The sequence below is a fragment of the Micropterus dolomieu genome, linkage group LG01 (assembly GCF_021292245.1).
Source record: "Micropterus dolomieu isolate WLL.071019.BEF.003 ecotype Adirondacks linkage group LG01, ASM2129224v1, whole genome shotgun sequence".
Lineage (NCBI taxonomy): Eukaryota > Metazoa > Chordata > Actinopteri > Centrarchiformes > Centrarchidae > Micropterus > Micropterus dolomieu.
The window spans coordinates 6,992,582-7,008,518 of record NC_060150.1 but is presented as its reverse complement, the minus strand read 5'-3'; the positions used below and the strand labels follow the sequence as shown (position 1 = coordinate 7,008,518).

At 41.2% G+C, this 15,937-nt stretch overlaps 1 protein-coding gene and 1 long non-coding RNA gene across 4 annotated transcripts in view; one reads left to right on the top strand and one right to left on the bottom strand.

Annotated features, from left to right (window-relative positions):
• Nucleotides 1-77: 77 nt before the first annotated feature.
• Nucleotides 78-15,937, top strand: part of LOC123974102 (rho GTPase-activating protein 20-like) — a 21,472-nt gene continuing 5,612 nt past the window's right edge. Inside the window, exons 1-15 of the mRNA XM_046054543.1 lie at nucleotides 78-287; nucleotides 4,037-4,122; nucleotides 7,224-7,397; nucleotides 7,539-7,688; nucleotides 8,218-8,259; nucleotides 8,365-8,449; nucleotides 8,634-8,711; nucleotides 9,051-9,117; nucleotides 9,416-9,616; nucleotides 9,718-9,890; nucleotides 10,965-11,129; nucleotides 11,809-11,921; nucleotides 12,060-12,252; nucleotides 13,263-13,377; nucleotides 13,931-14,883. Of these exons, the coding sequence (XP_045910499.1) occupies nucleotides 216-287; nucleotides 4,037-4,122; nucleotides 7,224-7,397; nucleotides 7,539-7,688; nucleotides 8,218-8,259; nucleotides 8,365-8,449; nucleotides 8,634-8,711; nucleotides 9,051-9,117; nucleotides 9,416-9,616; nucleotides 9,718-9,890; nucleotides 10,965-11,129; nucleotides 11,809-11,921; nucleotides 12,060-12,252; nucleotides 13,263-13,377; nucleotides 13,931-14,883 (2,667 nt within the window). The 5' untranslated portion in view covers nucleotides 78-215. The remainder of the gene's footprint in view (nucleotides 288-4,036; nucleotides 4,123-7,223; nucleotides 7,398-7,538; nucleotides 7,689-8,217; nucleotides 8,260-8,364; nucleotides 8,450-8,633; nucleotides 8,712-9,050; nucleotides 9,118-9,415; nucleotides 9,617-9,717; nucleotides 9,891-10,964; nucleotides 11,130-11,808; nucleotides 11,922-12,059; nucleotides 12,253-13,262; nucleotides 13,378-13,930; nucleotides 14,884-15,937) is intronic.
• On the bottom strand, nucleotides 10,636-14,882 carry LOC123974168. Of its 3 annotated transcripts, XR_006825771.1 has the most exons (4): nucleotides 13,134-14,882; nucleotides 12,106-12,223; nucleotides 11,762-11,874; nucleotides 10,636-11,087 (listed from the first exon to the last, which is right to left on the bottom strand). It is a non-coding gene; the product is annotated as an uncharacterized LOC123974168 (long non-coding RNA). The 3 variants fall into 3 exon arrangements; XR_006825769.1 differs by lacking the exon at nucleotides 13,134-14,882 and having other exon boundaries at nucleotides 12,040-13,125; XR_006825770.1 differs by lacking the exon at nucleotides 13,134-14,882 and having other exon boundaries at nucleotides 12,106-13,125.

The window sequence follows — 15,937 nt, the reverse complement described above, 5'->3', positions numbered from 1 at the left end:
CCCCCCCCCCCCCCCCCCCCCCCTTCGTGTAGCATATCACGCTTGTCCCACACGCCGTGGTCGCCGACTATAACTTTTGAGTGACTTCATGTGACGCTTGTGTTCAGATGGTTTCTTTCTTCCGGAGGCGGAGGTTGTTAATGGGATTTCTCTCCACGCTGCATCACCTGAGGACAGTTGGACAGTGAGTGAGCCGTGGGGCGTCTGGAGGCTGGATGGACAACATGTCTCCACAACAGCAACAGGAAAGCCTCAGCCGAGGCGGCGGACAGCAGGAAAACAAACGGGTATGTGTTTTAAAAGTCTATATTGTTCCCATTGTTTAAGCTTAATATATACTGTTCTGTTTTTAATTGCAACGGGAAAGATGTTGGCGTGTACTTTTATTTTGGTTTAATTAACTGCGTAAAGGAGGAGCAGTTTGGCACCAGAATATTCAGTTTGTAAAATGGAAGATTTTATTATTCTTCACTTAATTATCTTTGTGCTTATTTACCGGATGAAATGAGAAAAACGTCCATGTTTTCCTCGGAGGTAACAAACATATGAATGAGTGTATTGTAAGTCAGGTCCAGTTGGGTGAGAGGTTAGTTCAGAGTTCAAGGCTTCTACCCAAGTGACACCCCGCCTCCATAAAGACAGGCAAACAAACGAAGTGGTCCATGAAACTGCTGATGATGGTGTAGAAATACCACAGGCAATCAAACAGTAGGGATATTATTGTGGTGCAGCGCCATGAAAGAGACCATGACACAGTAAGAGATTACAAATGTATTACCGGTGTATTTAAAGTATCTACAGATAAATTTTGTCTCATAGGAGTTATAGTTATCATACTAAATATAATATAAGAATTATAGCATGTTATACCCATTTACTGAATGACTTGTACTGCTTTTGGGTGGTAGAAATACAATTTTACCAACCGAATTATTTATTTAATCATAACATTTTCTGTTACTTGTGAACAAATTTTACAACAAATTAACTACCCTAGTTTCTGCTGTAGTTAGGTGTTATTTTGTATTAGCCCCGGTGAACCTAAACACTTTGACTCCTGCTCAAAATCCATCATTCTGCAACCCCTGAACAATCAATCAGCTTTCAACAAGGGATTTGTTAATTACCAACGTGTTTAGTATTAATAAAATACATTTATGTGGTATACAGATTTATTTTAGTATTATTATATTTGTAAATTAATAGTTTTCGTATAACAATAACTGTAGACTACTTATGTGCTGCTTGCTTGTTTTAATTGAGCTTGAAACCACATCGCCGCCAGCTTCTCATCTGCATTTTCTGATTTAACAAGACACAGAAATACAGTATATCACCATTGTGCCATTGATCCCTGCTGTACTATGGCAACTTTTCACTCTTTGAGTAAATATAGTAGTTGTATCCAGTGACGCTGGCACCTGCTGGCAGTATGATGGTGTGGAAACACTATGAATGAACTTCCTCTTAAACTGCTTTGTGTTATAATACAGTTTATAATATAATAGCTGGGCTGATGCTGGCCAGTGGAATTGTTTTAAAACCCATATCTCCATGTCTGCTTCTGTTAGTTTATTTGTAGGAGTGAAAGGTAACATTGTCATGTTGTGGCTGGCGTGTAAGGAATGTTTCACCAATATGTGACCCTGTTAACTCGGTGATATGACATTGTGAAATGTCAAAAATGCGTGAACGTGCATAGTGGTTGTAAGATGGAGGGGGACTGATCTTTTCGTAGTGAAGAGCTTGATGGTTTACTTTGGACTGGAAGGCCTTCAGATAGATTGGTGGCTGTGACGTCGGTTGTTGGTCCACTACTTTGGTCCAGAATGAAATATGTAAACAAGTATTGCATGGAGTGCCATGAAATTTGGTACAGACATTCGTAATAACTTTAGTGAACCCCTGAGTTTTATCTAGAGAAAAATTAATTTAGTTGCTTATTTAGTCTATTTGGGAGAGTCGACGTATCGCTGCAAGGTGAGGGTCAACAGACCCACTGGGGCTGCTGAGCTGGTAGGCATGTTTACTGCTGGCTGACCACTGTTTTATAATATTATGTAACAGACCACCCTGGCAGTTGGTTTGACCGTGTTGTTTTGTAGAAATAATTGCACAGTAGACACATTTCAGTATGAACTGATTATTGAAAACGACGGTTACTGTCCAACAATTACAATGTTACTGAGGTGTGTCCTCGTCATTACCTGAAATTTATCGAGACATTCTGAACAGAGTTGGTGGTTTAGGTCTTTTGCTGAGCGACAGACCCAGCTGGAGAAAAAAGTCTTCGGTAAGACAAATGTGAGTCCTAGAAAATGATTGAAGGGATCCTTCAGTCGTTTTCAAAATCTGAAACTAGAAGTTGGCGTGATTATTTACAATGTCGTATTTTAGACATATTTTATTTTCTTCTTCACTGTTTACTTTCTTCTACAGTGCAAGTTGACAACACAACAAGGCCACAAACTAGCTGCTGACGCCTTTGGTTGTCTCCCTTGATCACGTGACCCTGGCCTCGCAGGTCGTAGTGGTCCATCGAGACCCTCCCTTTTTGTATTTAGTGCCAGTTAGCATATGTTAGCAAATGATGATAGGGAACATGGTAAAACCATTATACTTTATTAGCATTAGCATTTGAGCATGTTAACATTATGACATGCGCAAATAATATAATAACTAATAAAACTTTATTTATATAGCACTGTTCTTAACAAAGTTATAAAGGGTTTAACAGAAAATAAGAAGAAGCTTATTCACATTAGACTTCTACAGCCTGGATTATAAAGATCTGCAGAATTAAAACTTAATTCTGCGTGGAGTTCAATCATAAAACTTCAAAAACAACAAAAATAATAACAAAACATAACAAAAATTCCAGTAATATTTATTTAAAGAATACAAGTGTGTAAATCTCACACCTAATGAAAGAAATGTGGTTACGTAATAGTTGTTTGTCACCCTGCTTCACACTCAGATCCTTTTGCAATTAGATTAAATAAAACTTTAATGATCCTTGTGGGGAAACTAGGATAGGATCCAGCAGAGAAAAATGGGATCTCATTATGGCTGCAAGCAGCAGCTGGCGAGGTGTGGTACAGTGGGAGCAGCGGATTAATTCAGTTTGGAAGTGCCATACTTTTGTCTCGTCTTATTTAAATTCAACTTAAAAGACTTGCCCAAGATTTTTTATTGGGGGGAAAAAAAAAACATTATGGAGATATGAATATGTGAGCACCACAAACATGCAACAAATTTCCAGCTCACTTTTTCTGAGTAGTAGAAGTGTGAGAGAGGTCAGGAGTGTCATGGTAGAGACAGAGTACTGAAGGTAATACAGACTGTAAAATGTTCTCACCTGGCTAATCTTTATGCTCCAACATTCTTCTGTGTTTAAATTCTCCTGTTTCAGTCTGCTGTGTCTTTTCTTTTGGAGGCCACCGTCACATCCCAGTGATGTGATGAACGTGTTGGACATCAGGATGCTTATGTAACGAAGTGTAAACATGACATAAGCATGGCGTATATTCTGTCCACCTCTCTTTGTGGGATTTCAGCTTTTCAAGTTTTAGTGCAGGGCAGTGTGGTCAAATGTGATGTAGATAGAAGTGAATGGTTTCTTACAGGAATTACAGTTTTATGTATTATTATTATTGTATTGTGTATTATTACTAACAGAAAAGATGAGAGCGGTTATAACAACTGTTTTTCAAGATCAATTCAGATGTTAAATGCATTCTTTATTTTTTTTTGGTTTAAAATCCAAATTGTCATGCATTGAAGGCTTAGTGAAATGCTCTTGTAAAGTAACCTGTTTTAACTATGAGATGTGATGTAGAGCTAAATACTACTCACAAAATAATAATTTTCAGAAATGTCTAGTGTCGTATGAATATTGGTCTTATTTCGTACCAACAAAAGGTGAAATGAGTTCATACAACTTTTTCGTTACACCCTGGATACATACATGTTTTACGTGTTTTAATAATGCAGCGTCACACAAAAAAATTGGATTGTCTTTTTTTGTCTCTTTAAGCGCATGAAGTCTCAGAGTTATCGCCGCCAGTCCGCCCCGTCTCTGGTCCTCACCAAGGCTCTCACCAGGTCCAAGACTCTCTCCAGGTACTGTAAAATATATTTAGAGACTCAAGGCTAGATTTACCAAATAAATGCTGCCATGCAAATGTCTGCTGCTAACTCTAAGCGGTCTTGACTAAATAGTAACACAGTGGCGTTGTGTAAAGATAATACAGTTATCTTGACTAATGATAACTGTGATCTTGACTACATTGTAATGTGGGGATATTAACTAAGTAGTAATGAAAAAGAATAAGACACAAAGTTTACACAGTTAAATTAATGCAGGCAAATTAAATAAGCAATGTCCATTAACATTTATTGCTCTAAGAGTTCAGTTATAAGTCTATTTTACTCTTTCTGAGGATCTCAGAAAAAGAGTTGTTGATGCTCATCAGACTGGAAAAGGATACAATACTATATCTGAAGAGTTTGGACTCCAACGATCCACAGTCAGGCAGACTTTGTACCAATTGCTCCCCTCTAAAGGAGTGGTCGACCAACAAAGATCACTCCAAGAGCAAGTCCGCAAGGTCACAAAGGAACCCAGGGTTACTTCTCAGAAACTAAAGGCCTCTCTCACATTGGCTAATGTCAGTGTTCACGAGTCCACCATCAGGAGCTGAACAACAGTGGTGTGCATGGCAGGTTTCTAAGGAGAAAGCCACTCCTTTACAAAAGGAACATTGCTGCCAATCTGCAGTTTGCTCATGATAATGTGGACAAGCCACAGCGCACTGGATGCATTTTTTCTGGACTAATGATGCCAAAGTAGAGCTTTTTGGAAAACATTCCACTATAGGAACCTTATTCCATCTGTGAAACGTGGTGGTAGTATCATGATCTGGGCCTGCTTTGCTGCATCTGAGCCAGGACGGCTTGCCATCATTGATGGAACAATGAATTCTGAATTATACCAGCGAATTTTAGAGAAAAATGTCCAGACATTGGTCCGTGAACTGAATCTCAAGAGAATGTGGTTCATGCAACAAGAGAATGAACCTAGGCACACAAGTCCTTCGGCCAAAGAACAGTTAAAGAAGAATAAAGTGAATGTTTTGGAATGACCAAGTCAAAGTCCTGACCTCAATCCGATCTAAATATTGTGGAAGTTGGACTTGAAGTGAGCAGTTCATGTGAGAAAACCAACATCCAAGAGTTGATGCTGTTCTATAAAGAGGAATGTGCTAAGATTTTATTTTTTTTTAGTTGGATACTTTCAAAATCTTGCTTCCTCTCGCTAGTTCTTCAGCTTTAAGATACCCCAGTTGTGTTCATGTTGTAAGTCTACCTGCAGGTGATAGTTGAGTTAAGTGTCACCACAGGTACCAGCAGGCTGAGTAGGTCAGTTATCCATACATCCATACCAGAGTCACTGAGGTCAGGCCACTCTGACAAAACTCTGAAACCACACACACATGCCCCGGGCACAGCCCTGAGTGAGGTGTTGGATCCACTCGGATGGATAATCCTCCTGTAACCAGACTTATCAGAGGATCAGGCATCTATTAATAGCTCTGCCTTTGAACATATGGACTGAGAATATGAATAAGAAATAACCTCATTAAAAAGCTCCCACAGAGGGTGGGGGCACCTCACTGAACAACAACTACAGCCCCTGCTGTCAAACACGGACTGCTACGGCATAACTCTCACTCCAAGTGTGGATATGGTTAATACGATATAACAAAAGTTAATCAAACGAAAACAGACTTGCTTACACCTTCATTGTTTTAGCATATTAAACATTCATTGTGATTTTGGCCCACTTTACCAAAATGTCCAAGTATTTGCTTAATGGTTAACTGATCTAGGGAATAAAACAATAAAGCAATTACTGATTTTTAAACAATAAACTTGCATTCAGTAACACCAGCCGTTTGTCTTACATCATATTTATTAACAATTTGGAAAAGATCCCTATTCGGATGTGGCCTGGGAAAAGCGTCAGTTTAAAGATGTGAGTCCTCTTTTTTTGCTGTAAATTTGGATTTGACTTTCTGAAACCTGCAGATTCCCTGACCCCATACTGCACTCAACCCTAAACCTAATATGACTTAAAATGACATAACACAATTTACATGATGAAGAGTGCAGGAGTCCTTTGATCTCTTCTGAATCTCCATTGAATCCCAAACACAAGTCAAAATTTGTCATGCAAACTCAATGTACAAACGTATACATCAGTATTTCTAAGCTTTTTTTAATTTGGTGATGAAGGATGCCAGAGAGGAGGAAAGAGACGGAGATCTGAAGTGAATAATCTAATAATAAGAGAGGCACCACCCGATCAAAAGCAACAGGGTCTTACTAAATCTTTGTATTTACACTGGGACCTCACCACCAAACATGTCTCCTGATAAACTAAAACTGTAAACATCCAAATATCTCCTTATAAGATACAAAGGTTTGCCCCAATGAGGAAGCAGCTGCTCAGCATTACCATGCAGGAATTCTAACCATATAAATGATTTTTTTTAAAAAAGTGAAGTCAGGGTATCTGTAGGTCTCGTCTTCAAGTCAAGTCAGAACGCATTAATTTAATTAGTTATATTATTAGGAATTGTTGTTATATATTGCTGGGAAGTACTGAAAATAACGTGATTCTAAGCCATATTGTCCCTACTGGGTCTTCATCATATTTTATACTCTGGCCAGTGTAATTGTTTGGCTAAAACATCTGGTGTAGGAGGAAGGTTCGGTCATTTAAAATGCTGAGTATCTTAATAAGAATCATGTCACTAAAGTTCGAAAGTTTATGAGACATTTTTACAATTATAATAATCAGTTGAGATAATTGCTGAAAAGACTGTTTGTCTCTGTTACCTTCCTTCACAGCAATGATTTGGTGGATAATCTCCTGAAGATGCTTCCCTTCCTCTGGTGTAAACAGTTTTACAGGGAAGGTTTGATGCAGAAATCATATCTAATGTTTCAATAAAGCCAAAGAGAAAACCTTTGAAAGAACATAACAGAAGCACAGGGCTTTATGGGAATGGACACGTGGTCGGAGATTCTCAGATGTCTCATTTTAACAGTATTAAATTGTTGTCTAAATATGCAATATGTGTGTCAGGAAAGATCAGTTTGGTCGTTGGACATTTTAAACTGTAAAATAAATTTGGCTCCATGTATTTGTATTCCAGAGAGAGCTTCCTGGTTCCTGTGTGCCCAGAGACCTGCCCATTGGTCCGGTCCTTCCTGACCGGCTCTAATAGGTCGTTCCTTCTGCACGGACACGCTCAGTTGAAGACAGGGATGCAGACTCAGGACAGACACCTCTTTCTGTTCAACGACATACTGGTGATTGCCAAAGCCAAGTAAGCACAAGTGTGTGTCAGGAACATTTTGGCTGCTCCTCATGTCATTCACCCGTGAATTAGGTTAATACCCAGGTCTAAGGTTAAAATTAGTGTGTGTGTGTGTGCGCGCGTTCACACCGGTGCTCATGTCGTTCCCAGATCAGCTAACCACTTCAAGCAGAAGGCCCAAGTGTGTGTTCGGGAGATGTGGACGGCAGGCTGCATGGATGAGGTGTGCGAGGGAAGCACGAACCCAGAGAGGAGCTTCGTCATGGGCTGGCCCACCTGCAACTGTGTCGCTACGTTTAGGTAACACACACGTTACTGCTTTAAACCAGTCCGGTGTTGTCATCGTTTATGTAACTGTAAATTTGCACACATAAGGACGCAGAAACACACAAATATTGACACACTTTGGAATGTGCTAAGTGTAAAACGCAGATGTTCTGCACAAACATTTCAAGCCTATCTGATGAGTATAATGCCTTTTTTTTTTTGTATTTGTTTTATGCCGCAATGATCAGAAGGTCCTCAAACATGTCACGCAAACATAGTTCAGGTTCATGTTCACTCTGCGTCACGTCAGAGGCTGGGAAATATGTTTATGTTTCAGTCGTAAATATCTTGGGTGATGCTGTAAACTTGACCTTATATGTCAGATGAACAGAAAGCAGACAGGATGCACTTTTATGGAGAGCCAGTTTAGAGTCAAACTGAATGATATCCAAGCATGCGACAAGAATAATATGTTATTATCGATCTGAGAAAATAGTTAGTATTACGACAGACACACAGACTGCGGTGATGTTTGATGTTCTTCTCCGTGTTCCCCCTTCAGCTCTGCAGAACAGAAAGAAAGATGGCTCTCCCTCCTCAAAAGGTAAAACTCCGCCTTCGTGCATCAACAGAAAACGTGTCCGCACGTTGCACAGAGAGAAAAGAGAGGACAAATCTCACGTGGCGTGTTTTCCTCTTTTCTCTCCAGTCGGATAAAAGAAGAGAAAGAGAGGGAAGAACCTAAAACCATTCCTCTGAGAGTGTACGGGAAGGGAATCAATACTTTCGCGGTTGTAAGTTAACTTTGATGTTTGAGCAACCTGCATCTGCTTTGACGGGTGTGACATTATGAAGTGCATGAAATCCTTGACATTATTTGTAGTGATACTTCTTGTCTTGGAGTATGTGATGATCCTTTACCATATACTGTATGTCACTGTGTCCTGTGTGTGACTGCTGCCTTCTCCCCCTGATTAGACCAAAACGCTGCCTGTCAGCAACTCCGATTCAACCAATGAGGTGGTGCGGCTGGCCCTGCAGCAGTTTGGCATCATAGTGAGTGAAGAAAAAAACCTGTCCCACTTACTTTCATAATGTGTAATATGTGTTAAGTCTGCCTGTTTGTCATGACAGTGAATACTAATTAATTTGCCAGTATATTGAGCCTGTCTTATTTAGGCTTGGATTAAATATTGATGTTTTTGTTGTAGTTGTGCATGTTACATGTGATGTAAACACACAGCATGTGAAAACAGAAAGAAAATACTTTGTCACATATCCGCTTCTTAAAATGTATTTCTCCGGAGAGCAAGATGCCTTTATTAAGTTTCTCTGCGGCCTTGTAGAGTTAAGTATCTTGTTTTTCTGACAATCTTTGTCTCTGCTTTGCCTCAGGGAAATGTGAAAGACTTCCAGCTGTGGGTCATCTCCAAGAGGGACAACACCCCTTATCCTCTAATTGGTCAGTGAAAGAGGTCTAGACAAGTTTGATAGTGTGGGTTCTCTTTCGGGTTCAGAATGGGGGGCATGACAGAAAAAGTTTGAGAAGCACTGAGTCTTGACACAAGGGTGAGATGTTTTTTAGACACACTAGCACCATTCATTCCCAGAGAAGAGTGTGATGTTGCCCCTGCAGGGAGGAAACGAAGGGTCACTGAGTGCGTGCTGACTAACACTGCGATGTTATGGTGCTGTTGATGTTCTATAGCAACTATATTAAGCCTCCAGGGAGTGATGCTGCCTCTTCTCCTCCGTCTCAGGTCATGAGTTTCCCTTTAGTATCCAGATGAGTCATGTGAGGCACACCATGTCTCATGGAGGCGGCGGCGGCGTCTGCACGGATGCTGCTGCACTTCCTGCGGACAGACAGAGGGCCATGCAGGTGGAGCAGCTGCAGGTATACAAGCAGTGCCAGTTCATCATGAAGCCTCGACCCATTGAAACACTACACGTATCTGCAGGTGAGATCATTCGCTGATTTTTATTTTTTAAAAATGAATATAAAAATAGAAGATTGAGAGTTTATGCTGATGCATGCTGTGATACTGTGTTGTCTTTCCAGAGTTGTCTCAGAAGCCATTTAAAAGGAGGCGTTCCCTCATCACCTGGGCCTTCTGGCGAGGCTCCTCCTCTCACCTGAATGAATTATCCCTCGCCAGTGCGGCGCACGGCTGCCTGTTCGGCCAGCCGCTCAGCAGTGTTTGTGTAGAGGACGCTCTGCCAAAGCCAGTCATGGTCAGTAGGAACAATGACACGAGTGACTTTAATTTACTGCCTTTGTTTGTTCAGTATTATTCAGATTGTTTAAAAAAAGTCTTTAATAGAAGAAAAGTGTCAATTTCTGCACAATACGGATCAAACTCGAGTCAAACATTGTCCAGCTGAAATTTATTTTTTTGTCTCCTTTGCAGTTTTCTCATTTGAGAAACCGTATGCTAACATGCTCCCAATGCAGTTTAGCACTTATAATATGTATCCTGTTCACCATCTTAGTTCAGTGTATTAGCATGCTAACATTTGCTAACTACACTAAATACAGTTGAGGCTGATGGGACTATATTAAGGAAAGGGATTACTAAACCTAGGGTTAGGCTTTTCACTAAAAGAAAATATTTTATTGCTGTTGTTTTCATGATAATGAAATAAGTCCTCCAGGTCTGCATTAACCAGACTGAATTTGGAGATCTTGTCATACAGTCAATCAAATTGTTTAATTTCCAACTGTATTTAGCATTATGTCAGTTAGACTTGATAACAGACAGCAGCCTGCTACGCAAGACTTTTAATAACAGTCCTCGTAAGCTTTTATGCTAAAGTTTCCTTCTTTTGTAACTAACAAACACATCTTATCCTGCACCATATCCTGTTGAACGAGCCCCCAAACAAACATTTACAGGGGAAAAGTGCGCTGCTGACGTCAGTGTGTAGGCTATGTAGGTCATTAGCTGCTCAGCTGAAACACATTAAACAACTTAAAAACTTTAAAGGTAAATTTGTCATTTTATTAGAGGGTTTTATAATGAGATGAAGAAGATGATTAATCTGTAAATGTCACTATGGTCCTTTTTAGATGCTAGTGTATACCTTACTCTTCAGCACCACTGCAAACAGACGGTCCAAAGCTTGTTCACTACAGTCTCTTTACTTTGTCTCTTGTTTCCCCGCCGGGGCTCAGCAGACACCTACACGCCCCTTTAGCAACTGAGAACATTTCCGCTTCTTTCCCAATGTTTTTCATTGTAATATTTTTATCAACAACAAGCTTCACTGACATTAGTTTCCCTTATTTCACGTACTCTCCCTCACCAGGACATGCTGGCGTTTCTGTACCATGAGGGTTCGTGGACGCGGGGCATCTTCCGTCGGCCAGCGGGGGCTCGGTCTGTCAGAGAGCTGCGGGACTCTCTGGACTCCGGAGAGTTTAAACTTCCTCTGTCAAGAGACAACATCTTTATCATTGCCGGAGTCTTTAAGGTGTGACAGCTTGAGTGTGTTTTTGTGTGTGTGTGTGTGTGTATATATTTGAGTTCAAACTCAACAGGTGGTGTTTAAAAACACCCCTGTTCTAATGATTGAGAAATAATCAACAGCATTTTGCTAAACAGTTTGTGTACATGTGTCAGTTACCTTCTTGACCCACATCTAAGCACAAAATTAATCCGCTTCCATCCTACTCAGCCTCTATTACATGCTCTGCGGCCATGTTAGCTGTGTTACATGCTCTGCAGCCATGTTAGCAGGACAAGCTGTTCACAGCAGAGGAGATAGGCTTGTTAATGTGATCTGGATTATAATTATTATTATCACCTTATTATCTGCAGGGATGATGGGTAAGCTGCTGTGCACGAGTGCTAAACTGTGTCACGTCTTTACTCGGCAGCTCATTTGCATCATTTATATTTGCCACAGCCATGTTGCTCTCTCAGTCAGTTGCGGTATATGGAAGTGAACATTCATTACTCTCACCGTAACTAAAAAAAGTCTTACACCAATTCACTTAACAAAAACCTGGAAATATATTAATACTGACTGAGTTTTTAGGAACAAACAGGAGAAAAACAATTTTACTCTTATTTTGAATGATACATTTTTTCAGACGTACATACTCTTAAGAAAACACTGGTGAGGTTTCCTGATGTGTGCATGCTTGCAGGAGTTCTTGCGCAGCATCCCAGGCAGCTTGTTGTGTTGTGAGCTGCATGAAGAGTGGATGGATGTGCTGGAGGAAGAAGAGGAGGAGGAAGAACAAGTGCAAGACATACTGAGGTAACACGGACACTCTCTAAACTGAACATCTGTAAAAGTCTAAATGTTGGACCATGACATGATTTTTCAGAGACTTGGCTATTAACACTAACACACAATAGTATTGTTTTCCTATCACCTGATTCTGTCTCCCTGCAGGATGATTGGTCGTCTGCCCAAAGAAAACGCCTTGCTGCTACGCTACCTGTTGGCCATGCTGCTCGGTATCCAGGGCAACGCCCACGAGAACCAGATGACGAGTTTCAATTTATCGGTGTGCATCGCTCCCAGCATGCTTTGGCCTCCTGGAGCGCCTGGTAGCCCTGAGGTGGAGGGAGAAGGAACTAAGAAGGTGAGAGGGGAAGGGAGTTGTGCAGCTTTGACAGTTTAAAATGTTAGTTTGCTCATTAACAGAACAGCAGCTGGGAAAAGCTTGAACTCAGTCAGTTTTAAAGGACTCCAGAGTCCACAGAAACCTTTTTAAACCACTTATCTGCTGTCCATCTGTGTGCCCATTATCTTTCTATCATAGTTTCACCAAAATATGTCTAAATACACTACTACATTCTTGATGCCTATGGGATGATCACGTGGACACTCAACTACAGAGCCAAGATAGCCTAATTGTGCTGTTTAACAAAATGTCGGACTAAACCAAATGCACAAAAAAAAAGTCTGTCCTTAGGCATTTATTAGTTTCTGACCCTGGAAAAGCAGTAAATTTCCCCTTTGAACCAAGTTGCACACATTTAGGTGTCTCTGTGATCTCCTGAAAACTACTGTACTATTTTTTTTTTACTTCCATTTACTGAGCTCCCCCTGGGGAGGCAACTCCCACTTTGAAAACCTCTGGTCTAAGTCATGTCACAGTAACAAAGAGAAGTTTGTTAATTTTGGCCATAAAAAACACTAAAAATAGCACAGGCATTGCAATCCAAAGAAACGGTCGTAAGCCAAATGCCCACCTTTATCAGGAAAACCTTCTCTTTGATTTGGAAAATATATGGTATACATTTATGAAAGTATTTCCATTAAAGAGAAACCACATTCTCTTCAGAACATTTTAACATCATGTTTGGGTTACAAGCATGGATATCAATCATACATGCATGTTTTCACCAAAAATGTATCATTCAAAATAAGTGTATAGCTACCTAATCTGTCGACTGACAGATTTTTGGAACAAGGTCTTTGTGTTTGTTAATTACATCTTTAATGATTGCGTTGTAATACCTTGAAACTGCTCAGAAATGATGCAGGCAGGAGATAAGAGTGTCAAAGTGCTTCCACGCAGCCTTGAAATGTTTGAACTCTGACAAATGCTAAAACTACTATTAACGCTCTTCCTCTTCTCTGCTGCAGGTTTGTGAGCTGGTGAAGTTTATGATCGAACACTGTCAGCAGATTCTGGGAGAGGATCCCTCCGCCCTGTTTGGAGGGCCGCCACAAAGACCCAACACTGATGAGTTCGGATCAGGTACAGAACTGAAACATGACAAACTGTGTGTTCAAGTCAAGACAGTTACAGGTCTTTACTTCCCGCATACATTTAGAATAGTCCTTTAACCAATATGGACACATGTACTGTAGTTGAGCTGTGTAAATCTTTTGAAACTAAATGATCCAAACACACACCTCTGACCCATGATGTTCCTACCTGTTATGCTATTGTGACCCATGAGCTAATGGCTAGTCGCCCCAAGTTGAGATGAGTTATCAAATATTTTAACAGGAAGAGAAAAGAGGCATTTTGATGTCGAAATTTATTTGGACGTATGTTTGGCATATAACAAGAAATATTTTCACAGCAGGATTAGAACGTGGAAAATGTGATTTTTATTCATGGTTTCATTAAAAGGTGTATATTAATGTCACTGAAATCTCCACAAGAACATTCTGCATCAAGTATTTTGTGGCTTTCAGTTGCAAATTTTGTTTCCCCATTTGCAACATTCTGTAAAAACAGTTTGTGTCTGTCATCCTCCTCTTTCCTTGTGCGTCAACTCTTCGTCCTTACCCCGGACCAACAGAGTCCTGGCAGTACCCTCTGACTGACTCATCCTACGACAGCCTAGAGAACGAGTTAGACAACAGCAGCGGTGGGTCACCAGGCTACTGCAGCAGAAGGCCCCTTAGACCCAAACCACTACAAGGCAGCCTGGACTCCATCCTCACATTCAGCGACTACGACCAGGACACAGACCCAGATGCACACCAGACCCAAGATGAGAGTCTGCAGGGTCTAAAGTTGCACCCGCTGGGGAGAACCAGAGGCAGGAGACAAGACCCAGAACTCACCAGCCCTAGCAAAGATGCGTTGGCAGCGGACACCTCACCCAACCTGGACTCGCTGTCCCTGGATGGTCGGCACAGACGGCGGCGGCGTTCAGAGCCGGCTATAGCATACATGGCCAAGTTTCGGCCATGCGTTTCAGGGAGCACCGACGGTCTAACAGGTGAGGATGAAGACGGTGAAGAAGAAGACTGTGAAGAAGACCTTTCCAACTGCCACACACTCGCTAACGCACACTTCCGAGGTCAGACCACGTTAAACCTGCATGGTTTGAGGTCACCAGCTCTGGAAGCGAGCTCCTCCAGCCTCTCCTCTAATCCCACCTCCCCTGCACCAACCCGCTCCTCCCTGGACTCTCTCGACTCCCTGCAGTCCCTCAGCACTGGTCACACCTGGGCAACGAGACGGGGGCAGTACCCAACCAAGACAAATCTGCCCTACAACCCCTCCTCTGCATCTGTTCCCTCTTCTTTACCCTCAGCACCCTCCACCATAAGCTCTGCTCTGACCTCCGGCGGACATCCAGACCTGGGGACTTGTGCAAAAGGCTCCCCACCTAAAGAACCACACACTTGGGGGACCTTAAAAGGCTGTATAGGCCTCCACCCAAACTCTTGGCTCAAGAAAGGCCGGAGGCTGTCACTAACCCAACAAGATAACTTGGAGAAGGATGAAGAGGACCAGACTCGGGTGAGTAAAAAAAAAAAAAAAAAAAAACCACACCACAACTAATTATAGCAGCATATGTAGAATCACATTATCCACTATTTGTCAAACAGTAAAAATTAAAGTCATGTCCCAGTTAGTGCTGAAAGTGCTAGTTCAGTCAGTCAATTGATAAGTTTACCTCTATCTCATTTTATCTCAACATGTACATATAGTTCTTAAATAGTCAGCTGCAGAGAGAACCAGGCCTTGATTTCTAAGCTGCCATGTTTTATTTGGCTGTTAATGCAAACTCTACACTTCCTCCATGTTTACTTGTTTGATTTTCTCAAACAGAAATAAGGTTTTCAGTCACTATTAGACAACTTTCCAGGCGCTGCACAGATGTTTCAAAACAAAAGCCTTCCAGCTGCTCAAATGTAGCATAATCCCCCACCAGTCATGGAAAGCTTTTAATTTGAAACATCTGCAGGAAATTTAGAGTTTAATTGTTTTGTATTCAATTAACTGTTATTGGAGGGATGTGAAGTTAAAAAGGTCATTTTAGCAAGATGAACTTCACGTAACAAGCAGTAATATGTAGGAGACAATATTGTGCTTGTCATGGTTCTCTAGTGTCAGATAGCATCAGCTGGCTCTTGGTCGATGACCCCTTCCCAGTCGATGGGTCTTATTGTCTCTGTCCTCTCCTCACTGACTAGATATTCTGCTCTGTGTAGGAAGGTCCTCACCGGTGATCTTGTGTCGTTAGTGGTGGTTACAGTTGGATTTAAGGTGTTTATCAGTGAGGGTGAGTTTCCTGTGGCCTTTATCTTATCGCACTTCACATGAACACAGATGTCTAGCAACTGCAGCTTACTGTCTTCTTCCTGCTCACTGGTCAAACTGATGTTGAAATTTGTTGTCCTTGTACCAGTCAAAGCAGTCTCTTAAAAATATTCCACATGCAGGTTAGCTACAAATGGGAAGATGGTGACCTGATTAAAAATCTATAATTAAATATGTTTTGTCTGGACATGTGTCTAGCAGGTGGATAATGAAATTAAACTTAATTTTGTCTTTCCAGAAGAGGTCTTAT